This window comes from Mustela lutreola, chromosome 7, assembly GCF_030435805.1.
Source record: "Mustela lutreola isolate mMusLut2 chromosome 7, mMusLut2.pri, whole genome shotgun sequence".
Taxonomy (NCBI): domain Eukaryota; kingdom Metazoa; phylum Chordata; class Mammalia; order Carnivora; family Mustelidae; genus Mustela; species Mustela lutreola.
The window spans coordinates 142,525,933-142,552,265 of NC_081296.1; the positions used below are offsets into that span (position 1 = coordinate 142,525,933).

Here is a 26,333-nt window from a genome sequence, read left to right on the forward strand (position 1 = left end):
ACAAGTAGATGGAGAGGCAGACAGAGAGAGAGGGAAGCAGGCTCCCTGCTGAGCAGAGAGCCCGATGTGGAACTCAATCCCAGGACCCTGAGATCATGACCTGAGCCAAAGACAGCAGCTTAAACCCACTGAGCCACCCAGGCGCCCAAGACTTCAAGTCTAGACAACAATGGGAATAATGGCCCCATTATGATAAATAAATCAGAAGAGGTATTGATAGGGTAGAAAAATAATGTGTGGTTTATGTATTTTGAATTTATTGTACTTATGGAACACCCAGAAATAAATATCCATCAAATAGTTAAAAATATGAGCCTGAATCTTGGCAGATTGGCTGGAGAAAAAGAAAGAGAGATTTGAGAATATTCAACTATTTGTAGTTGAAGCATGAGAGTAGATGATAGAGCTGAAGGAAAGAGAGATTTAGAAGAAAGATAAGAATTCCAAAGCTGATGCTTCGAGAAATGACTCCCATTTGGGGGAGAAGGGGCAGGATGCAGAAGATGACAGAGTCAATGGAGTAGTCAGATTCTACTTGGCCAACATGGTAGTATATTTATGAATTGGATCTAAACTTAAAGTAATGATAGATAAAGCATGATTGAGCTCAAAACAAGATGAATTGGAAACAACTGAAATACAAATTTGTGAATTAGGTTCTAGGCTGGAAGTAGACAATGGTACTTTGCCTGTTCTTGCACGGTAATGGGGGTTAAAGTGTTTCAGGTAGCTGTACTTCAGCCAAGAGTACTTCGCCAGCTGTACTTACTACTTGAAGTCTCCTGCTTTTCCCAGCTCTACTCCACCTCAAGAAAAGAGTTTGGGAAACTGTTGGCTCCTGCTTGGAATACATACAGCTTAGAGCACACTGTAAGCATAGAGATTCAGGAAGATAGTGATATAGCCTTGAGACTTGGACAGAATCAAAACTGCCTAATCACTTGTTGCTGGATTTGTGATATCTCTATTTAATAATCTTATCTGCTGGTATAAGAGCTGGTTCATGACTGGCTGTCCAGGGAGTTAGGTAGAAACAAAGTACCTATTGCTAGATAGGAAGGGTTTAACACAGAGGAAAAGAGAAAGAAGAATAAAAATAAGAACAAAAACCTCATACACAAGATACACTGAAACAAAAATTCTACAAAGAAATCTAATGGCAAGAAACATGGCCAAGAAAAAAATTATAAGATGAATAAAATATAAATAAAATTATTTTTTATGGAACAAGCTGTCAAAAACCTTAAAACAAGTGTGTGTAGGATTAGATGAAGGACTAAAATTCACAGAGAGGAAAAATTATGAACAAAAATCAAACATACATGAAATGAGAACAGGTGGATATGAATAATACAATTAAATGAATGAAAATGAAAAATTTACATCATTGAATTTAAAATCTCAATAGTTGGGACATACACCAGATTGGACACAAATGGAAACAGTGAATTAAAAGATAATTCTGAGGAATTAACTCAGACTGTAACATGAGAGGTAAAAAGGAATATGAACCTGTAATGAAGACATATGAATAGAATGGGAGGTTATAATACATCAAATAGAAGTTCCATAACAAGGGGGTGCCAGAGTGGCTCAGTTGGTTCGGTGCCTAGCTCTTGGTTTCAGCTCAGGTCATGATCTTGGGGTTCTGGGACTGAGCCCCATGTTGGGCTCCATACTCAGTAGGGATTGTGTTTGAGGATTCTGTCCCTCTCCCTCTGCCTATCCCCTGCTCATTCTCTCTCTCTCTCTCAAATGGGCATTTATTTATTTATTGTAAATAAATATTAAAAAAAGTTTCACAACGAGAAAAGGGAAGAGGCAGTAGAGAAGAAATATTTAAGAGAAAATAGTGGACAGTTTTCCAGAATTAAAAAATGTCATGACTTGTCAGGTAGAAAGTGTACACTTGATACCAAACAGGATAAAATAAATTTACAGGTAGACACATTGTAGTGGATCTGCAGAACACTGATGATCAAAATAATGTCTTGTTACCAAGAGGGAAAAATGGATTATTTAATAAAGGGCAATGAGAGTGACAGCAAACTTCTCATCAATAGAGGGTCCCAGAAAGCAGTGAAATATTATCTTCAAAATATTGAGAGAATAATTAATCTTTTTTAAAAAATTAACATATAATGTATTATTTGCTTCAGGGGTACAGGTCTGTAATTTTCAGTCCTACACAATTCACAGCATTCACCATAGCAGATACCCTCGCCAATGTCCGTCACTCAGCCAACCCATCACTCCCACCCTCCTTTCCACCAGCAACCCTCAGTTTGTTTCTTGAGATTAAGAGTCTCTTATGGTTTGTCTTCAAGAGAAAAATTAATCTTATACCCAGCTAAATACACATGAGAGTGTGGGTCAAAAGAGAAACACTTCAGTCTATGGAAGTTCTCTAGCTACATACTTAAAAAAAAAAGAGTGTACTTCAGTGGGATGCCTGGATGGCTCAGACTGTTAAGTATATGATTCTTGATTTTGGTTCAGGTCATGATCTCAGGGTCATGAGACTGAAGTCCCTGTTGGGCTGCATGCTCAGCCCAGAGTCTTCTTGTCCCTCCCCCCAAGCCCTCTCCCTGCTTTCTCTTTTGTGCTCTCTCTCTCTCTCAAATAAATAAATCAATCTTAAAAAAAGAAAAAGAAGAATGTTCTTCAGTAAGAAAGAAAAGAGAACTCAGAATTAAGGTATGGCATACAAGAAATCATTGTGAGCACAGCAATTGATAAAATATGTTGATGAAATGAATAAGTTTTATTTTAAAAGGCAAACTGAAGCTCTAAACAACAGTAACAAAATGGGGAATCATGTTCAATTGCAAAGATGATAGAAATATTGATAGTTTGAGTTTGTTAGAAAAATTCATAGTTCTACATTTTATTTTAAAATCTGTAAAAGTAAAAGACTAAAAGCACTGTCTATGAGCAGAGAGATAAATAAATTTTTATTTATTTATTTATTTATTTTTAAAAAGATTTTATTTTTTTATTTATTTGACAGAGAAAAAGAGATCACAAGTAGGCAGAGAGGCAGGCAGAGAGAGAGAGGGAAGCAGGCTCCCTGCGGAGCAGAGAGCCCGATGTGGGGCTCGATCCCAGGACCCTGAGATTATGACCTGAGCTGAAGGGAGAGGCTTAACCCAGTGAGCCACCCAAGTGCCCCATTTTTATTTATTTTTAAGGTTTTATTTATTTGAGAGAGAGAGAGCACAAGCAGAGGGATCAACAAAGGGAGAGGAAGAAGCAGACTCCTTACTGAGCAGGGAGCCCAATGTGGGGCTCCATCCTAGGACCCTGGGACCAGGACCCGAGCTGAAACTTAACTGCCTGAGCTACCCAGGCACCCCAGAAATTGTTTTATTAAAATAAGGTGGGAGAAAAGGAGAAAATTTTTTTGACAGCTTTGTGCATATATAAAAAGTTGACTTACGACAAAGTTGGCATGGGATTAGAAATTGTTAGGGAAGAATTTAACAAATTTTGTTAAGCATGATACTTATCCATATGGAAAAAGTAGACTCTAGCTCACAGTATACAAAAAACAAATTTAATTTATAATAAACACTTAAATGTAAAAGTATAACTTTAGAACTTTTAGAATGAAATATAGGAGTATCTTACAACCTTGGGGAATAGGAAAGAATTTCTTGAAATACAAAAAGCAAACATTATGAAGAAAAACATTGATAAATTTGGCTACATTTACATTTTTAAAAAATATTTTATTAATTTATTTGAGAGAGAGAGAGATGGAAAGAGAAAGCATCAGGGTTGGGGGAGGGCAAAGAAGGCTCCTTGCTTAGTCTCGATGCAGGACTCAATCCTAGGACTCTCGGATCATGACCTAAGCCAAAGGCAGATGCTTAACCAAGTGAGCCACCCAGGATCCCCTGCATTTTAAAATTTGTGTGAAATAGACTATAAATAAATAATCAAACAAAAAACAAGCTGCAGCCTGGGAGAAGATCTGAGTTTTCATCTTGTATCATTTTTCATGAATCTGAAGAATTTCTTTCAGTGTTTCTTAGAGTGCAGATCTGTTGACAAATTTGTTTAGTTTTCTTTCATCTGAAATGTTTCTGCTTTGTGTTCATCTTTGAAGGATATTTCTGGATATAGAATATTGCACTGACAGTTTACATTTTCCTTTCAATACTTTAAAGATGTGATTCATTATTTTCTGACCTCCATAATTTCTGATTAGAAACCAGTGGCTGATAGAATTGATATTTTCCTGTAAGCAGTTGTCATTTTTCTCTGGTTGCTTCCAAGATTTCCTTTTTCCTTTGGTTTTTGTCAGTTGGAATCTGATGTGCCTGGACGTGATTTTCTTTGTGTTTCTCATGTTTAGATGTTTGAAAGGCTTTTTTTAATCTGTAAATTTCATTTCACCAAATTGGTGTGGTTTTTTTTCAGCCTTTCTTTTTTCAAAAAATATTTTTTTATTTATTTGAGAGAGAGAGAGAGAGAATGAGCAAGCAGGTGGGAGGGGCAGAGGGAGAAGCAGACTCCCTTATGAGCAGGGAGCCCCTCATGGGGCTCAATTCCAGGGCCTTGAGATCATGCCCTGAGCTGAAGGCAGACACTTAACCCACTGAGCCACACAGCTGTCCCACCCTGCAGCCATCATTTCTTTCTTTCTTTTTTTTTTCCCCTTCCTTGTTCTCTATCCTTTCCTTCTATGACTAATATAACACATATGTTAGACAGTTTGCCACTAACCCAAAGGTTTCAAGGCTCTGTTTGTTTTGTTCCATCTTTCTCCTCTCTCTGTTCTTCGTATTGGATAATTTCCGGAGATTTATATTCAAGTTTACTGACTTTAATCTGTTTTCTTCCATTACGTCCACCCAGTGAAATTTTGATTTGAAAACCGTATTTTTATGTTCCAAATGTCCAGCTGGCTCTTAAAAAACAAAACAAAACATAACTTTCTGTTTCTCTGCTAGTATTCTTATCTTTTCACTCATTTTGAGCATATTTTCTTTTACCTCACTGAGCAGAATTAGGCTTTCAAATCTTTGCTAATTCCAATTCTGGATTTTTTTTTTTTTTTTTTTCCTTAAGAAAAGATCCTATTTCTGTGTCAAGTAAGTTTGAATTTTGTTCTGGGTGTGTGAATGTCATGCTGTGAAGACTCTGTGTTTTGTTATATTCCTATAAATGCTGTTGGTTTTTTGTTTTAGTAGGTAATTTAAACAGACTTATACTACAAACTGACTCTTGGATGGATGCTTAATTCTGAGTGTAGTTCGTTTATCCCTAGCTGCACTGTTGTTGTGTGGACATAGCCCTGCAACTGTATGGTTTGGGGATAAGCTAGAGATTTGTACAGAGCAACATAATTTACATTTCCTCCTCTCTGGCTCTCTCTTTTTAATGGTTCCCCTTTCCATTTCCAATAGATATGGTTGTTTTAAACTATGTGCTTTGGTAATTCAGACAAAAAATTCTGTGAGCAAGCTATTGGAATTTTAACACAACTGTGTTGCACAAACTAAAGCCATCATCTCGCAGGCTAAAAGCCATAAAGTATGGAAACCGATATTCTTGTGCCATTCACTTCCTCGAAGGGTTAACACCTCTCCAGAATCTATCTGCTCTTGGCTAGTCCCCAACTGCTCCAGGTAGGTTATGTTTTATTTTGTTTGTTTTTATATTTTATTTAGTTTGTAGCTTATCTTTGAGAGGACTCCATGAGTCATTTATTGATGGCTATACTGGAAGTGGAACCTGGAGGGAGTATAGGTTGACACAGTGATTTTAGTAAGCAATTGGCAATATCTACTGAAAGTTGAAGTTGAGACTATCCTAGAGCAATTTTGCGCATGCACAGATGTGTAAGACTGAACACTGCAGTCTTTTTGGTAATAGGAAAAAATTGCAAATAACCAACCTGCTCATCAATAAGACAGGAGGTAAATAAATTGTGGGATACTTATAAAATGAAATGCTATACAGTAGTAAAGACAAATAAATTAATGTCGTATATGCCAAAGTGATTAAGTCAAAATGTGATGTTGAGTAAAAAGTGCAAGTATCAGGGGTACCTGGGGGGCTCAGTGGGTTCTCTGCCTTCGGCTCAGGTCATGATCCCAGGGTCCTGGGATCCAGTCCCGCATCGGGCTCTCTGCTCAGCGGGGAGCCTGCTTCTTCCTCTCTCTCTGCCTGCCTCTCTGCCTACTTCTGATCTCTGTCTGCCAAATAAATAAATAAAATCTTAAAAAAAGTGTAAGTATCAGAAAGATACATATGATATATAAAGTTAAAAAATATGTGAAATAATACATATTGTTTGAGATATATTTATAGTGTGTCTTTAGTTACCCTATGCAAAATTTTGTCCTATCTAAAATTCCAATCTCTTTCCATACTTTGAATCTCTTTCCCCTGGTTTGGTACTCTTTTCTTTTATGTAATTATCAGTGTATAATGTACTACATGTTTTATTCATTTAATTTTTTTTTTGTCTTCTCCACCAGACTATTAGGTCCATAAAGGCAGAGATGGGTATTTCTTTGTTCACTGTAGTATCCCCAGGGATATATATAATAGGTATTCAGTAAGTATTTGCTGAATGAATAAATGAATAGAATAAATATATGAAGGCTTGATTAACCACAAATTTAGCTAAGTTTTATGGGGGCTTCTCTTGAAGCTAAAATGTTTTATTTCTTAAAAATAAAGTATCTGGGGTGCCTGGGTGGCTCAGTGAGTTAAAGCCTCTGCCTTTGGCTCAGGTCATGATCTCAGGTCCTGGGATCGAGCCCCCACATGGGGCTCTCTGCCTGCTTCCCCACTCTCTCTGCCTGCCTCTCTGCCTGCTTGTGATCTCTCTGTCAAACAAATAAATAAAATCTTTAAAAAAATAATAAAGTAATGAAACTATGATAAAATATTAAGATCTGGTTATGATACTTTTTAAAGTATTTTTATGGGGGGAAATACTTTATTAAGCAAAAGAACATTAAAAGGTTTGGGGAAGATTTCTTCAGAATATTGTAGCATAGAACTTAAAGGATGAAGGAATTTCAAAAATGAATAGGGAAATATTTGAAATGCTAGAATTAGTTACCAGGAGATAAGGTAATTGTAGTAGACTATTAGGAAATTATTAGTGACTATTGAGAGGAACTGTTTCAGCAAGGACTTGCTAATAGGTGGGATGCTGAAGACATAAAGGCAGTAGGTGGAGAAATGGAGATCACTTATTTAGTATTAAGACAAGTACAGCTTTCCCAGGATTTATGTTTGTGAGCAGAACGGAAGAATCCATTGAAAAGATAGAAACTTAAAAAGCTGGAAAGAAAGGACAATTCACGGGAGCACTTTTAATTACAGGTATAGTGTTAGAAGAAAAGGGCATTTCACCTCGCAGTGACTCCTTTTGTAATCGAATAAAAGAAAGAAAGGTTGACACAGGTAGGTGGAGACAAAAAGGAGAGGTTCATCTTTGTTTCTTTGAAGTAGTAATTGAGGTCATTTGTTGGAGTGGAGAAACTGGGTAATGGATATGATCCAGGTTAGTGAATTAGCTCAATGGACATGTTAGAAGGTTGAGGTTCTAAGAACCTAGGTTGTTAATTAGAGTATCAGGTATATGGGTGATTTCAGTCTTTGAAGGGTTTGAAACAGAACTAACCTCAACAGAATGGGTGCATTTGAATGGCTTGAACTGTAATGCTAAAATAAAGCAAACACTCCTATGTACCAGGGATTATTCTAGATTCTCATGTCATTTAAAATGTGTTAGGGATTTTTCTAGTTCTTTATACAAACTCACTTAATCCTGACAACAACCTTAGAGGTAGCTATATTATTATGAGCATTTTTTAAAAAAGATTTTATTTATTATTTATTTATTTGACAGAGAGAAATCACAAGTAGATGGAGAGGCAGGCAGAGAGAGAGAGAGGGAAGCAGGCTCCCTGCTGAGCAGAGAGCCCGATGTGGGACTCGATCCCAGGACCCTGAGATCATGACCTGAGCCGAAGGCAGCGGCTTAACCCACTGAGCCACCCAGGCGCCCTATTATGAGCATTTTGCAGGTGAGGAAATTGAGACGTATAGAAGTAATTTACTCAAGGTCACATCTAGGCAGAACTGGAATTCAAAGGAAGGCTACCTAACTCCTGAGTCCATATCCCTTAACAATGGTATACTCTTTCACTGGGGTAGTAGGAGGTTTAATTGACGACAAATAGCAATTTTGGTAAGCAGGCCATGAGAGAGTAGTTTCCAATGAACAGCTGAAATAGCTCAGTTGGGAGAGCGTTAGACTGGAGAGAGTAGTTTCCAACCCATGCTTTGTTGCTTGTTTCTGGGTTATCCAATTTTTTTTTCTTCCCAATTACTGTTTTCTTTATCAAAGTCTCAAGCCTCCCGGATATTTCTGAATAAATTATTGAATTTTATTTTATTATCTTTTTAAAGATTTATTTATTTGAGAGAGAGAGGAGAGTGGGGTTGGTGGGCAGAGAGAGAGAGAGAATACCAAGCAGACCCCCCCCCCCCAACCCCATGAGCAAGGAGCCCATGTGGGGCTTGATCTCGGGACCAGAGCCAAAATCAAGAGTCAGATGCTTAACCGACTGAGCTACCCAGGTGGCCCTGAGCTTTCTTTTAATCACACAGAATGTTTGACATTTTCAGAGATTTATATTATATTCATATTTCCTTTCAGAATGATTCCAACTTTTTACCCAAAATTAACTCTTCACCATAATTCTTTACATCATCACTTATCTTTGACTGAAGAATGAATTCTCTTTGAGATGTATTTTTGGGAATGAACAATGGTATAAGATGATCAGCCTGGTTAGCCAGACCAACCTGTCAATCAGTGAGTAAGGTGACATAGTCTAGTTGTGTATACACCCCAAACAGCTAAATCACTAACATTTTATGTGCCTTTTGGCCAATATTATGAAGCTTGGCCCTTTATATGTTATAATGGGCAATTTCCTTGCTGTCTAAAGACTTCTTTAGTTTACTCAGAAACATATTTTCTTGCTATGTGGTCACAGATTTTTTTTTTTCATTGTCTAAGATTTCTTTCGAATGTGTTGTACATATCATGTACAATTTAACATCTTTTCCCTAAAACAAGGATTGTTTTTTCTTTATTTTATTTTACTTTTAAAAATTTTATTTATTTAAGTCATCTCTACACCCAGTATGGGGCTTGAACTCGGGACTTCCAGACCAAGAGTCACATGCTCTTCCTGACTGAGCCCGCCAGGCGCCCCAAGGATTATTATTTTTCGGTAAGATGGAAAAACATTGATTTAGTCAGTGCAGTTATTTGTATTAAAAATAATTGGTCAACTCTTACAGTGTTATTTCCATAGCTATTGCAAAATCAACTTGCTTTGATCACTGTTACCTTTCAAAAACTATTTAGGTTATTTGAATTGAGTATCATAATGGTTAGTAAATGTACAGTACTTTAATTTTAAAAGGATTTTTGCATCCACGATGCCATTTGATCTGTCCAATAATTCTTTAAGTGACAAAGCAGGTTTTATTCTCATTTCACAGATGAAGAGCCCGAGGCTCGGGGAGATTAAAAGATTGGTCTTAAAATGAGTAAGTACTGGAACTGGGTCTTGAATCTGGTTCTTCTTGCCTCCCGAGTCCAGGCTCAGAACATCCGTTCACTCTGTTGTTGATTCTCTTAAGCATTTTCCTATTAATATGCATGATGCCCCTTTCCGTTGGTTGGCTTCGTTTGGTTTTCCAGCAGAGGGGCTTCCTAACGTTTCTGTTTCCATCCTGGGTGGTTGAAAGGGAGCACACCTGGCTTCCTTCTGTCTCGTCTTTCATTTTTCTTTTCTGTGGCCCTTCCAGCTTCACCCTCCGTGGAAATCTCCTCCTTCCCTAGCCCCAACTTCCAAAGTCTTCTCCCAGCCCCCAGGCAGTGGGACCTCCCATCCTAATCATCAGCAGGAGAGCCCATCAGAGAGGGGAGGCAGAGGGCACGGACCACAGCACGCCGGGAAGCCATGCTGAGGGTTACTTCTGCATTTCCTTCCTCGCGATCCTCAGGAGCGTCCTCGCCGCCCTCCGGCCCCGGCTGTCTCCAGTCCGCCCCGGATCCGCCTCCCCCGCCTTCCTCCGGGAGGTTGAAACCAAACGTGGGACGCACCTGTGTCCCTCTCTGGTCGCCCCGTTGAGGCACCGGGGGCTGCTCCCGGAGCAGGATTTACAGGCCCGGAGAACGCCAATGGGAGATCCAAATGGTCGGGGACTCCGGCACTTTAAGAGGCTTTTCTCTGGGAAACACCCGTCCCCTCCGAGTGCCTTATGAATGGAAATACTCCTCCCCCGGTCGAGCCCATTTTCCCATTTCACCAGGAGCCGCAGCTTGCTCTCTCCTTTCGGTCTCCCCGCCCACATCAACGCGGGCAGCTCCAGGAGGGGACGGACAGGAAGCCTTTGGCCGCCTATTAAATCCCACCCATTTCTCCGGGGGCGATTTCCTAACCTTCCGGGACCGAATTCTGCAATTTGATGTGCGTTTTGTCCGAATGGTAGCGACACGGGCCTAAGGGAGGGGGAAAGCGAGGGGGTGGGGGGTGGGGGGTATGCGCTCTTTTCCTCGCAACATCGCTGGCGGAGCGAGGGAGCTCACACGACACAGATTTTGGGGCAAAGCCTTTCCATCTGGACAGCACCATGTCCACCAAAGCGGAGCAGTGTAAGTAGCAGCCGGCCCGGCGTTCCGGCCCGGCCTCCGGCTGGGAGCTATTGCAGTTGCGGCGTTTGCGGCTGCCGGGAGACCTTGGCATCGTGCTGGTGCGGGGGTGGGGGCTGAGGTTGGGGCGAGTGGGGGGTGGGGGGCGGAAGAGAAGGTGGGGGAGGGTGGACGTTAATGTCAACGCGGCGCTGTCCCTGGTGCTGAAAAATAATGCGGTCTTCCTCGGGCTCTTGGTGGGGTTTCGCAAGATGGAAAGACCCTGGGAAATGAAATTAAAATGGGGTCATTCTCGGGAAAAAGAGGCCTCATATCTTTCAGATAAACATTTCAGTATCTCTTGTTGGAGTGGGGGAAGGGGGGCAGCGGCAAATCAGGGGCGGGGAACTGTCAGTGCAACCAAAGCCTGCCTGGCCTTCTGAGCATGCCCAGTTCTAGGTGCTGGAACCATAGGGGAGTTTGAGTCCGCAGTTTCCACTTCGGGTTGGAGAGGCGAGAAAGGAGAGAAGGGGGAGGGAGCCGGGAGTCAGGCAGAATTCTGGACCAGTGCGAGGAAAATCAACTCCCGAATACCCACACTAATGCAAAACTAAACACAACCGTAGGTTAAAGCAAGAGTTGGTGCTTTGCATGAAGGTGAAAGGGGCTCAGGGAAAATGATCTAATTATTCTTCCAAAGAGGTTTCCTTTGTAGGGCAGCTGACACAAACTATAACAAATAACCGGAGGGTTTTAGTTGTCTTAGTAATGATTGACTGTGTGTTTGGTTGGAAACAACCTGCAAACTCCTTGTAGACAGAGGAAGTTTCTAATATGCTTCCTATAGCCTCTCTTATTGTAGTGCGCATTTGTAGGCCATTGGTATGTACTTGGTAGTTTGATTAATGTGAAACATTTTCCTGAGTGCTCTTGAGGGATCCAGGAAATTAAACTTATGTTTGTAAATAAAAGATGTTTTTGTTAAGCAATAAGTTTTAATTTTTAACAAATATGCCAGAACTTATTCATCTAATTGACTCTTGTTTCTTTCAAAGAAGTACACGGTTATGTTGATAATGCCATCCTGTCACTACTTAAAAGTATTTGTAATTCTTCTTTGGAATGGCTATTAAAGCCATTTTGTGAGACACCCAGAAGAGTAGTCTCAATATTTTGGGGCAGTATGTTTTATAGAATATGTATAAAGAATGTGTCACTTATTCACCAGATAGAGGAAATGAACTGAAGGCTCATAGAATTGCCAGATTGATGGTTCATTAGAGATTATGCCCACCTACCATCCAGTGCTTGTACCTCTTTATAGTGTTATTTTTGGAATCTGGAACACCTGAGTTTGAATCCTAGTTCTGCCATTTACTGTTTGACCTTGAGCAAGATAACTGACTTCTTGAAACTTTATTTCCTCATTTGTAAACCTGGGTTAATAGTGCTGATGGGATTGTTGTGATTATAAATGAAGGGATACACATAAAAGAATGAGTAGTGAGCCTAGCCCATTGCAAGTATTCAATAAATGATAGTTATTTCCCTCCTAATAGTCTGTCTCTTCTAAATAGTTAGGTCTTTTTTGATTTTTGGGGACCATTTTCAAAAGTTAAATCTTAACCTCAAAGATAAATTTTGCTTCTACAGAGGCTTTCAAAAAAATTGAATGCATTATATTCTGAGAAATGGTAACATAGTTGGAATCATTGTGAACTTCCCACTTGAGAATATCACACCCTTGAATGTTTTATTATAGTGTGTTGTTAAAAAACCCACCACCTGTCATTTGATTTTATAGTTATATATTACATAACTTCAGGTTAAAACCAGGGAGTGTTACTGTCTTCATTCTGTGTTTTCTCTTCCTTGTTATATTTTGAGATTCACTGGATGCTTTGTCTTGTCTCTTTCTTGGGCAGTTATTGCCAGGGTGAATAAAATCTACAAGTGGATTTGGTTGTGTAGTGCAGGTAGTGTGTAGTGAAGAAACTATTTTAGAATTGTTTGTAAAACTGATTTTTTTTTCCTCTGTAGGTGATGGGAAAGATACCACATTTGAAGCTAAAACATGTGGATTTGTGTTTTGTATGCCCTTCTGATTAATTGTGTGACATTGGACAATTAACTTAATACTTTTGTGCCTCAGAGTTTCCATCTATGAAGTAAGGAATAATAGTGTTAGTTGTTTTTGCTTAATCCTGTGTTGTGGAGGGCAAAGGAGGTAAATGGGAGTAGACTGTGAAAAGGATAGAGATGCTTTGAGTGTTTTTAGGTGTCTTTATTTAGAGTGAAGTTAGGAATTTCTCTTTTTCTCTCTCTTACATGCACTAACATGAATGGATTGTCACTCTAGTATACATTATATACCTGAAAATAGAGCAAAGACATGAAAAGGTGCATGGTTGATGTTCATGAAGGGTGAATACTTTTTAATAAAGAGAAGTTGCAGATCTGTGATATTTTATCTTTGGACTTGGTAGGAATATGGTTAGAAGGAAGGAGAAAGAGAAGGGAAGGCCACGGGATTTTTCTCCTACTAGATGTGGAGATCACCAGAACGGGAGGGAACAGAGTTCGTTTATCCTCTGCATTTAGGAGTATGCACAATACCACTTCCCTAAGGACCAAGCAGGGAGAATTAGGTTTAATTTAATGTCAAAGTATTATTTCTATTATACTTCTTCCTGAGGGCTCTTGATGTAGGTAAAGATTTCACTGGTGCAGGAAGTGGACATAGTTTGGTTGAACCAGCAAGAGGAAGCACTTGCATTTCAACCCAAACAGATTACGTGATTTACCTTTGAAATCTGAAGTGTCACAGATATGTGAAAAATGATTTTATTATTATGTAGTGGTATTTTCTTGTATGAAATAAGTATCAATAATGAAAGAGAGGTTAGTTTTAGCTAAGATATAGTTTGGAGCTGTTTTTATACATTCAGTCTGCTTCCTGTGTTATGTGCAGAACATCATAACAGAAGGTGAAATCTTCCTAGCAATTTCTTAGGCGATTGCACAGAGCTAAAACTTTTTTCCTCCAAATGCTTCTTTTTCTTACAAAGTTCACTGTAGTGAGAATGTTTTTGTAGTTGATATAGAATCTGAAATGAAAAGATAAGGATTTGTCATTCTTTTATTTGGAGTTATGAGAAGTCTACCTCCTTTCCCTTCCTCTGTCTTCTGAGAGTTAAAATTAAATAATCCAGAGTAATTTCTATGTGCTCTTTCAAAAAAAGCTTATTTTTAATAACAGCAGAAGTTAAGACTGGGAGTTCTAGAATCAGACTGTTGCCTAGATATGAATCCTGGCTCTGCTTCTTGCAATTTCCGTGACCTTGGACAAGTTAACCCAACCTCCGTAAGCCTTGACTGCATTATCTATAAAATGGGGATAGTCCTAGTGGTGAAGATTAAATGAGATGATCCATGAAAAGTGCATAGCACAGAATTCTGGCACACAATGGGGAGTTAATAGCTATTATTATCATCATTATCAAACATAAAATCTTGTGCTTGCTGCTAAAATGAGGATAATTATAAACTTGGATCTAGCCCCCCAGAGTGTAGCAGAAAAAAAAATTACCATGATATTACTTAAATGGGATATGGGCTATTGGATTATATTTTATTCTCCTTTCCTTGTCTCTGAGTCCTTTCCAGCAATCAGCCTAACCCATTTTAGGTGGGAAGGAATCTGCATGGCAATTCCTTGGCTTTGTGTATCTAGCAAGGCACTGGCTAATCACGCAAACAGAGTATTTCTAAAGCATTATGTGCCTATCCATCACCTTTTGTGGTTTGACAACAGTGTAGCAGTTGATAAACACAAATCACTTATATATATATCCATCAAAATGATTGTCAAATTTAGAAACCCTAACCTTGAGGTTTGAGTATAAGCTCAAAATGCCTAATTATAGAAATGTGAATATATGCTATTTTTAATGCATTTATCCTACTCAATGTTTTATCTCAGTAACTAAAAATCCTTTTGATTATATGAAGAACAAACACTTTTAAGAGTAGAAATAATTAGCACTATGATTTGAAGTTGAACTTTGTTCTTTCTCATGCATCTTTAAGGGCCATGTTTAGAGAAATAATTTTAAAAATGTTTATGCACATTGTATTATTATATATAGAATACCACTATATTACTAATATTATAATAGAAAAGCACTGAGTAGCACAAAGTAGCATTTAGAAATCTTGGCACAAAGACATTGCTAACTTCTTATATAGGAAAACTAGTTTTATTTATATATGCCAAAATTAGAGTAGGTTATTAATCGTATTTGTGGTAGCAAAAAGAGCACATGGCTTTAGCTCTTGTCTTATGTGATTTCTCTGCATCATTTGACAGTAGTTGCCACATTTTTTATTTAAGCTTTCCTTTTCTTCTCTCTTTTGTGGCTGTTCCTACTCAGATTTTTTCCCTTAGGGCTACTTTCTTCTCTTCACCCTTAATGAACAGGATTCTATCATTAGTTGCCCTCTCCCTTTTTTAAATCGTGAATATTCCTGATTTACTTTACTTTCATGGTATCAGTTATCACCTCTCTGTAGATGGCACCCAAATACAATTTTCTAGTCTAAACATGTCTCTTGAACCAAAGCCTCTATCTCTATCCTGGCATCCCGGAGGCATTTCAAACCCCAACTCACTGTCTGCCGCCTCAAGCTTGTACTCCTTTATGTATGACTCATTTTAATGAATAGCACCACCATCTACCCATTCACCCAAGTAAAAAAATTGGGAGTCTTCTTAAACTTCTTCTACTGTTACTACTATGCAACAAACTCACCAACCTTTGGTGATTCTAGTCCATGCAACTAAATTGCTGCCCAACTCTTCGATCTAGTTACATTGGATTTTTTTTAGTTCCTCCAATGCACCATGTTCTTTCTTTCTTTTTTTTTTTTAATTAACATATAACGTATCATTTGTTTCGGGGATACAGGTTTCTTTTCCTCCATGTCCTCTTCTTTGCCTTTCTTTTGTTCAGTATTTAACTTGGAAGCCCCTCCTGACTGCCAGTCTTCTCTTGTAGGCTCCACTCATGTGCTCACACTGTATTGAATAATTTGTTTTCTTGTCAGGTGTCCTCATTTACTTTGTGTTGTAGACTGTATTATGTTCATTTCTGTGTCTCCAGTGTGCAGACACCATTGTCTAGTGCATAGTGTATATGCAAAAAATCTGTTTCTTAAAAGTAAAAATGATTGAGGGTGAATTAATGTCTTTTATGAAGAAGGATTACATATCCAATTTTTAGATATCATTAGTTTGAAGTTTTCACATTTATGTTAGTGGGAGGTTCTGCATTAATACAATATGAACATAAACTGTATAGAATGCATGCTTTTCAAATGGATTTACAAGTAAATAAAAATATACTTTAAAAGTATGTAAAACATTTATTAAATCAAATTTTATAGTATTTATATAACAGGTTGCCCTTTTTCTGAACATTAATTGTGTTTTGTTTCTCAGCTAAAATTTTCTGTTATTATATTCAGCATAATAATTATGATTCTTAATTTGTAGACAATCTTAGCACACAGCCAACTGTTTTTCTTATGAAATAGAATATGAATATATTTGAAGTCAGGGACTTTTTATGCTGTAATTTGATGTGGATCCTTTGAAATACATTTGTTCAAGTTTTATGTATTGATAACTCAACCAGTAAGTAGGCTTTAAGTTGGGATTTTCATTTTGTAGTATTGTGTTGCAAACCCATATGCATTTATTGCTTATATTCTGAAAATATATGGATAGCTGTGTGTAATGGGCATATATATTGGCTTAGAAAAGAGGTGTTTATTGCATGAAGAAGTACATTAAACAAAATGTAACCTTAACAATAAGCTTGCTTTTTGTAGTCTAAAAACCTCAACCATTTTATTTAGAATTTTTAGCTTTTTTCAATTCATATGTTATATTTCTGTCTGTTTTTTTTTCTTCTTTTGCAGTACCAAGCAATCTGTATTTCATCAACTTGCCCATTCTTTTATTCAGCAAATACTTATTGGGGTTTACAATGTGTCAGGCTCTGTAGTAGGCTCTGGAGGAGCTAACATTTAAGTACCCAGGGGGATCACACTTTGCTGAGATGTAGATATTCTCTTATCAGCTCTCCTTTGATATGCTGTTTAGGTCTCTAAAAACAATAGGAAATTGAAATGAATTTGTTATGACTTATTCACAGAAAGCCAGTACTTGCTCCTTGTGATTGTTGGTTATTATTTTTTTTCCTTGTTGAAGGCTTAAATTTTTTTTTTTTTTAAAGATTTTATTTATCCATTCGTCAGAGAGAGAGGGAGAGAGAGTGAGTACAGGCGGACAGAATGGCAGGCAGAGGCAGAAGGAGAAGCAGGCTCCCCGCTGAGCAAGGAGCCTGATGCGGGACTCTATCCCAGGACGCCGGGATCATGACCTGAGCTGAAGGCAGCTGCTTAACCAACTGAGCCACCCAGGCGTCCCTGAAGGCTTAAATTTTTATAGAAAATCTTGTTAGAATCTCCCTCCCCAACTCACCATTGTTCTTATTTTTCAGGTTTTTCTGGTTATTCTTTTTCATTTTTCCAAATTAATTTTATGTTCAAGTTATTTATCTCAATGAAAAACCTGATGGCATTTTTATGAGTACCACATTAAAATTAGAAAATAACTTATTTAGGGAGAGCTAAAATCTTTAGGATATTGAATTTTACTGGTTAAGAACATGGTTTGTCTCCTTTGTTCAAGTTTTTTCATGCCTTTGTTTAGGGAGTACTTTTTAGAATTTTTTGTTAAGCTTACGTTTAGTATTTTATCTTTTTTTTTTTCTGTCACAATTGGAGTCTATCTTCCATCTTTTTTATATTTTTACATGAAGGCTACTGACTTTTGTATGCCAATTTTGTAACCTTACTTTATTAAATTGCTTTCTTTCTGTAGTGGTTTACCATTTATTTTGGGGGTTTTCAAGATATATAATCTGCAAATAGGAAATTTTATCCTTTCTTTTGTATCCAATTCTTCTGTCTCAAATTGCTTTCTCTTTCCCAATTGCATTGGTGAATATCTCCAGTACCATGTTAAATATGGCATAGTGCGTATTCTTGCCTTGTTTTTAATTTCCATAAGAGAACCTGTAGTACTTCTCTATTAAATAAGGTATTATTTGGGCCTGAGGTAATATATTAAGGAAGTATCCATCAATTTCTATGTTATTGAATATTTAAAAAAATCTGACTGGTGCTGAATTTTCTGTATCTATGGAAACTATATGACTTCTTTTAAATTTTTAATATGCTGAATTGGATTTTGTCATATTTGATTAATAATTTTTGCATTGATATTCATGAGTTAGATTGGTCCACAGTTTAAAAAAAATTATCTGTCTGTCTGTCTGCCTATCTATTTATTTATCTATGTAGGGGGCAGGGGTTGGGTGTAGTTCTATTCAGGACCCAAGAACAATGTTATATTCACTATGGAAAATGAGTTTGGAAGTTTTCCTTCTTTTTTATGCTCTGGAGTAATTAAAGTAACACTGAGGTTAAGTTTAAGTTTGCCTGTGAAACTGTCTAGCATGGTTCTCTTTTGTAGTGGAATTCTTTTAACTTCTTTCTGTATTCCTCCTATGACCCTTGTTCTGTTTAGAATTTCTCTTTCTACTGGGGTCAATTTTGGTAAGTTACAATTCTCTAAAACATTATTCATTTCATTTAAATTTTCAAATTTGTACAGAATTATATGCAAGAGTCTTTTAGAACTTTAAACATTTTCTCTATTTTGACTTCCTTGTCATTGCTAATATTGTGCCTAAATTTTAATGCTGTATATTTATGTTTTCTCACCCCCCACCCACCCCCACCTTCTTTTTTCTTGATTGAGTGAGTTAGCATTTTGCCCATTGTTGATTTCTTTTCTAAGGAAATAGTTTTGGATTTATGTTTATGTATTCTACTTTTTTTTTTTGGTTTCTGAATTAATTTCTGCCACTTATGATTAATTCTCCTTTTTCTTGATTTCTCTGTTTTATTTTGGTGTTCTCTAGAAAGCTTTTTGAGTTGGTGTTTATTTATTTTAATATTTCTGATATAGACATTTTATGCAATCTGTTTTTTTTTTTTACTCTTTCTGTAGCTATAGCCTATGGATTCTGGTAACATCAGGCGTTTATTATTATTGTCAAGAAATTCGGCAATTTAATTTTGTATTTTGCTTTTTTTTTTAATTTTTTTTATTTATTTATTTATTTTTTTTTTTTTTAAAGATTTTATTTATTTATTTGACAGAGAGAGATCACAAGTAGGTAGAAAGGTGTATTTTGCTTTTGATCCAAGAGTTGTTTCAAGTGGAAGGAAATTTTTGTTTTTTCTTTTTAATTTTGTTACCAACTTTGTTTTTATTACATTATAATCTGAGGATGACATTTGCATTATTTCTGTTCTTTGAAACTTACTAAGGTTTTCTCTGCAGCCTAAGATTTAGTCAGTTTTTGTGAGTGTTCTTTGTGTACTTGAAAAGAAATTGTAATCTCTATTTCTGGGATTCAGATATTGATATAGATCTATAAGATCTATTTTGTTTATGTTGTTTAGATCTTCTGTGCCTTTATTAATTGTTAGTCTGCCTGATCTTGGATTGGGAGAGGTATGTTAAAGTCTATTATTAATGTGTTTTTGTCAGTTTCTCCTTGCATCTCTTGTAGGTTGCTGTTTAATAATGGCTATTGCTGTGTTGTTGGGTACATAAATATTAATAACTGTAATATCTTCATTGTGAGTTATAGGCTTAAGCATTATAAAGAGTCCTTCTTTATATATTTTAATGCTTTGGGGTCTCAATTCCACTCTGTCAGGTATCAAGATTATGAAGCTTGTTTCCTTTTTATTTGTGTTTGCCTGATATATCTTTCTCCATCCTTTTATTTTTAACTCTTTTGAATCTCTTTGTTTTAGGTGTGTCTCTTGTATTCTACATAGTGTTGGATTTTGCTTTATTAGCCAATCTGAAAGTCCTTTTCTTTCAATAGGTGAGTTAAGCCCATTTACATCTATTGTTATTATTAATATATTTGCCCTCAGTTCTATCATATTGTTTTATTTTTATGTCTTTGTATCTATACTTTTTCATCATGCAGTGGGTTTTATCTGCTTGTTTGTTTCATTGGTAAACTTTTTATTAATTCCTTTATATACCATTAATCCATTTTTGGGGGGGTACTAATTGGGTACCTACATTAAACAACACTGAAATTATCTGATAACCTCTTCTTCCTTACTCCTACTCCACAATCTAATCTAAAGTAATATCCTTTTATTTCCAATTAATGTCTATTAGATAATCATATCCATTTGCACTCTTTATTTCCCCACCCCAACTGTTGATAATTATCCTACATCTACCATATTGTCTCCTTATAACCACAGTTTAGTTTTGTTCTACAGGTATATTTATATCTGATGAGCACCACTCAATTATATGTTACTGTCTCTCAGTTTTTTTAATTGTCTGGATGTCCTTTTCTAATAGATTATTTCGGAAGGGCTCACAGGATCAATGTACCCCCAAAGTTTGGCAAGTTTATAGTAAAGTTTATAGCTTTGTACTTGGAGATCTGTTTGGTTAGATACAAAATCCTTGACTCATATTTCCTCTCCTTCAATATTTTAAATTGGTTACACTGTTTTTTTTTGTGGGGGGAGGTAGGCATTAAAAATTGTTGAAAAGTCTGGTGACAGTCTTGATTTCTTTTCCTTATGAGTCCCTTAGCCTTTTTGCCTGGTTGCCTAAGGTTTTTTTTTTTTTTTTTTTAATTTTCCTTTAAAGTAGGTTTAACTTTAATATGGTTTAGTTTAGCATGCTGAAATGATTGTGGTGTATCTTTTCAATATGTAATTTCAAGATTTTTTTTTTAATTTTAGGAAAGTGTTCTGGAATTACAGTTTTAGTATTTATTTTGTTCTGCTGTTTGTAATCTGAGGATGACATTCTTTGTGGTCCCTCTCACTTTTTTTTTTTTTTTTTTTTTGCTTATCTTCTATATGGATAACTTTCTGTTGAATATTTTAAAGTCTCTTTCTTCATTTCTTTTGAGTTTTTTAAGAATCACCCATATAATATGCTTTTATTATTCTATATGTGAACCAGCTTCATGGTGATTCCTCATGTGTATAGAAATACATTTATTTAACCCTTATTTGAAATGTCAAGTATAAATAAAAAATTGAAACTATTCAGTTGAATATTATCTTATTTCCCATAAATTCATACTTATACATTATAAGTAAGTACGGGCACCTGACTATGTCATTATAGCCTTCTAGTGTAAACATGCCAAAGTACCTATGTATTGGAATACATGTTATTTTCTACTTTTTGTTTTTCATGGAAATAATTATATATAAAAATATTCACCCATTTTCAAGGCATAGTTTAATGAATTTTGCTAAGTGTGTACAATAGTATAACCACCAGCCTCACCAGAATAAAGAACAGTCCCCTTCTCTTAAAAAGGTTCCTTGTGTGCCTTTGCTCTTTTTTTTTTAAATTAAATTTTAGTTGACACACTGCATTACATTAGTTTCAGGTGTACAACATAGTGATTTGACAAGTTTATATGTTATTTTGTGCTTACCACCAGTGTCACTACCGTCTGTCACCGTATAATGCCATTACAGCACCACTGACTATATTCCCCATGCTGTCCCTTGTATTCTTCTGACTTATTCATACCATAAATGAAAGCCTTTATCTCCTACTTCCCTTCTCTCATTTTGCCCATCTCCCCTATTCCCCTTCCTTCAGCTTGTTCTCTGTATCTGTGGGCCTATTTGTGCTTTTTGTTTGTTTTGATTTAAAAATTCCATGTATTAGTGAAATCATATGGTATTTTTCTTTCTCAGTCTGACGCAATTTATTTAGCATAATACCCTTTAGGTCCATTAATATTGTCACAAATGGCAAGATCTCATCCTTTTATATCACTGAGGAATATTCCTGTGTGTGTGTGTGTGTGTATGGCATCTTCTTTTTTAAAATTAAATTAAAAATTTTTATTGACATATAATGTATTATTTGTTTCAGGGATACAGGTCTGTGATTCATCAGTCTTACACAATTCACAGTGCTCACCATAGCATATACCCTCCCCATGTCTGTCACCCAGCCGCCCCAACCCTCCTACCCCCCTCCACTCTAGCAACCCTCAGTTTTTTTCCTGAGATTAAGAGACTCTTATGGTTTGTCTCCCTCTCTGGTTTCATCTTGTTTCATTTTTTCCTCTCTTCCCCTATGACCCTCTGCCTTGTTTCTTAAATTCCACATGTCAGTGAGATCATATGGTAATTGTGTTTTATGACTGACTTATTTTGATTAGCATAATACCCTCTAATTCCAACCATGTCATTGCAAATGGCAAGATTTCATTTTTTGATAGCTGCATAATATTCCATATTGTGTGTGCACGTGTGTGTGTGTGTGTGTATGTATATTCACATCTTCTTTAATCCATTCTTCTATTGATGGACACTTGAACTGCTTCCATATCTTGGCTATTATAAATAGTGCTGCAAAAATATGGAGTGAATATATCTTTTTGAATTAGTGTTTTTGTTTCCTTTGGGTAAATAACTGGTAGTGGAATTACTGGACCGTATGATATTTCTGTTTTTTATTTTTTTTTTGAGGAATTTCCGGTACTGTTTTCCATAGTGGCTGCACCAATTTATCTGCACCTTTGCTTTCGACCCCCTTCTTCTATGCCTGGTCCCTGCTTTCTGTTGCTGTAGCATTGGGTCTTCTAGAATGTATATAAATGGAATAATTCAGAACATAGTCTTCTGCTTGACTTCTTTTATTCAGCATAATGTTTTTGAGGTTAATTCATGTTGTATATATTAATATTTTGCTCCTTTTTATTGCTCTGTAGTATTCCATGATATGCATATAGTATTTGGTTGTTTTCAGGTTTTGGCCATTACAAATAATGTTGCTAATAGTACTTGCATACTTATTTTCATGGGGGCATTTTTAAAAAAATTTCTCTAGAGTGAATATGTAGGAGTAGAAATGCTTGACAGTATGGTAAATGAATATTTAATGTAAGATATTGCCATATTGTTTTTCAAAATGGCTGTAATATTTTGCATTCCCACCAGTAATGTAGGAAGGAGTTCCTTTTGTCCCACATCCTCATCAACATTTGGTATTGCTTTGGTATTAACTTGAATTTTTTCAGTGGGTGTTTGTAGTGTAGTGGTACCTCACTGGGGTCTCCATTAGCATTTATCTGAGGACTAGTGATGTTGAACAGCTCTTATGGGGCTTTTGACCATTTGTATATCTTCTTATGGGACATGTCTCTTTCAATCTTTTGTCACTTTTTATTAGATTTTTGGTCTTTTTATTGAGTTATAGGAGTTGTTTATATATTCTTTGTACAAGCTCTTTGTCTTGAAATATTTTGCTTCCAGTTTGTGCCTTACCTTTGTGTGTTCTTAATTGTGACTTTTGAGAAGTAAAACTTTCAGATCATGAAGAGCATTTAATCAGTTTCTTTCTTTTATCATTTGTGCTTTTGGTATCCTGTTTAAGAAATGTTGGCCTCCCTGAATGACCCAAAGGGTTTCTCCTAGAAATATAATAGTTTAATTTCCAGCATTTAGGTCTGTGAACATTTTGAGTCAATCCTTAGCAAGAGGTAAGGTATGAGGTTCATTATTTCCATATACAATATCCAATTCTTCTAGCACCATTTGTTGTAGAAATCATCTTGTTTCCATTGAATTATGTTGGTACTTTTGTTGAAAATCAACCGGTCCTATGTGATTGGGTCTGTTCTAGAGTTTATTCTGTTTATTCACTTATATGTCTATCCTTATGCCGGTGACATACTCTGTTACTGTAAATTTATAGCAAGGCTTGAAGTCAAGTAGTATAAGTCTTCCAACTTTATTCATATTCTTACAAAGTATTTTAGTTATTTTAGGCCCTTTTCTTTCTATGTAAATTTAAAAACCAACATGTCATTTTTTTCAAAAGAAACTTATTTGAATTTTAGCTCAGCTTGAGGGGGATTACTATTCTTGGAACACTGGATTTTCTGATCATATGTATGCAATCATGTATGTGCACTTCTTTAGGCCTTGTTTAATTTCCCTTTGTAATGTTTTGGTGATAGTCACATTCATTAAATTTATTCCTCAGTATTTTTGTGGAGTTGTTTTATTTTCTGATTATCTGGTGGTTAGTGTAGAGAAACACAGTTACTTTTTCTATGTTTATCTTATATTCTACACTGCTGCAATGCTCATTAGTTATTAGTCTGGTAACTTTTTTGAGAGGGTTACTTAAGGTTTTCAACACACACCATTATGCTTTTTATTTCTTATTGTCTTATTGCACTGGCTAGGACATCCAGAACAATGTAAATGAAAACTATGTGAGTAGACATCTTTGCTTTGTTATTGGTCTTAAGTAGAAAACTTTGAACCTTTCACTACACACACACACACACACACACACACACACATATATATTTTAGATTTTATTTATTTATTTGACAGAGAGATAGCACAAATAGGCAGAGTGGCAGACAGAGGGCGGGGGAAAAGCAGACTCTCTGCTGAGAAGGGAGCCCATCATGGGTTTCCATCCCATGACCCTGGGATCATGACCTGAGCTGAAGGCAGCCACTTAACTGACAGAGCCACCCAGTTGCCCCTAGCCTTTTACAACATTAAACCAAGCTTGCATTCCTGAAATAAATCAATTCTGGTCATTATGTATATCTTTAAAAAATGTTGTACTCCATTTGCTAGTATTTTGTTAAGGGTTTTTCTCTCTATGTTCATGATGGATGTTGGTCTATAGTTTTCTTGCAGTATTTGTTTGGTTTTGGAATCAGTAAAATTGTCCTCATAAAATGAACTGGGAAGTGTTCTCCTTTTCCATATTTTTTGGAAAGAGTTTGTATAGAATTGATACTCATTTTTCCTTAAATTTTTGATAAAATCCACAACTGAAGTCACTGGGCCTGAAAGATGTTTTTCTTTTCTCTTTTTGTGGGAAAGTTTCAAATTTTAAATGCACTTTAATTGATTTGAAGGTGTTTAAGTTTTTTATAATTGTTGTTCTTTTTTACAGTTTTGTTCTTTGTGTCTCTCAAGGAATCTGTTTTGTCCATTTGTCAAATTTGTTAGTAGTCCATTTATTGGCATGAAGTTATTTTAGCAGTCCCTTTTATCCCTTTATCTTTTTTTATATCTGTCTTACATTTCTGATATTGGCAATTTATATCTCTATTGTTTTTCTTGACTTGTGTGGTTAGAGGTTTATCAATTTTATTGATCTTTTCAAAGAACCGACATTTGGCTTTATTTTCTCTAATGTTTTTCTATTTTCTATTTTATTGATTTCTGCACTTAATCTATATGGTTTCCTTCCTTTTATTTGCTTTGGATTTAATTTGCTGTTCTTTTTCTAGTTTCTTAGAGTGAGAGCTTGTATTTATTGATTTGAGACCTTTCTGCTGTTCTAACATAGGCACGTAAAGCCACAGATTTCCTTGTATACTTTGCTTCAGCTGTACTCCACAAATTATGATAGGTTATATTTTCATAATTGTTCAGTTCAAAATATTCTCTAACTTATATTGTAATTTTTCTTTGAACTCAAGTTTCTTTAGTATTGTGTTAATTTCCAAATATTTGGGATTATTGCTGGTTTTCTTATTTATTGTTTTTGAGTCCTAACTTAATTCTATTTTTTTTAAAAGATTTTATTTATTTATTTGAGAGAGAGACAGTGAGAGAGAGCATGAGCAAGGAGAAGGTCAGAGGGAGAAGCAGACTCCCCGTGGAGCTGGGAGCCTGATGTGGGACTCGATCCCAGGACTCCGGGATCATGACCTGAGCCGAAGGCAGTTGTCCAACCAACTGAGCCACCCAGGCGTCCCCTTAATTCTATTTTTGTCAAAGAACGTAATCTGTATAATTTCAATCTTTTGGCACTAATTAAGACTTGTTTTATGGTCCAAAATGTGGTCCATGTGTACTTGAGAAGAATGAATATTCTACAAGTTGAGTGATGTGTTCAAATCTATGCCCTCGATGTTTGTCTGTTTTGTATCAGTTGCTGATAAAAGCATATTGCAGTTTTTAATTATGATTATGAAATTGTCTATTTTCCCCTTTAAATCAGTCAGTTTTTGCTTCATGTATTTTGAAGCTCTATTATTGGGTTCGTACTTATTTATGATTATGTTTTCTTATTGAATGTATTTTATCATTATAAAGTATCTTCTTTATTTTTATTAATATATTTTGTTTTGAAATCTATTTATCTGATATTAATAATGCTACTCCAGCCTACTTCTATTTACTGTTTGTGTGGCATATATATCCCATTCTTTTCCTTACAGTCTTTTAAATTTCCCTTTAGCTTCTTAAGTATTGTCTTTCACATTTTTAAGTAAAGTTTGCCCTAGTGATTAGAATGTACAGGGTCCCTGGACGGCTCAGTGGGTGGAGTGTATGACTCTTGATCTCCAGGTTTTAAGTTTAAGTCTCATGTTGGGTGTAAAGATGACTTAAAAATAAAATCTTAAAAAAAAGTTTAGAATGTACATCCTTAATTTTTCACAGT

The 26,333-nt window shown here is 36.1% G+C and overlaps 1 protein-coding gene across 9 annotated transcripts in view; it reads left to right on the top strand.

The window, feature by feature from the left end:
• The first annotated feature begins 10,419 nt into the window (after nucleotides 1-10,419).
• UNC79 (unc-79 homolog, NALCN channel complex subunit) overlaps nucleotides 10,420-26,333 on the top strand; it is a 240,367-nt gene continuing 224,453 nt past the window's right edge. For 8 of the 9 annotated variants that reach the window (XM_059182961.1, XM_059182963.1, XM_059182965.1 and 5 more), the window contains exon 1: nucleotides 10,597-10,708. In XM_059182961.1, the coding sequence (XP_059038944.1) occupies nucleotides 10,687-10,708 (22 nt within the window). In that variant the 5' untranslated portion in view covers nucleotides 10,597-10,686. Of the gene's footprint in view, nucleotides 10,524-10,596; nucleotides 10,709-26,333 lie in introns of those variants that run through there. The other variant, XM_059182968.1, reaches the window with a different exon arrangement.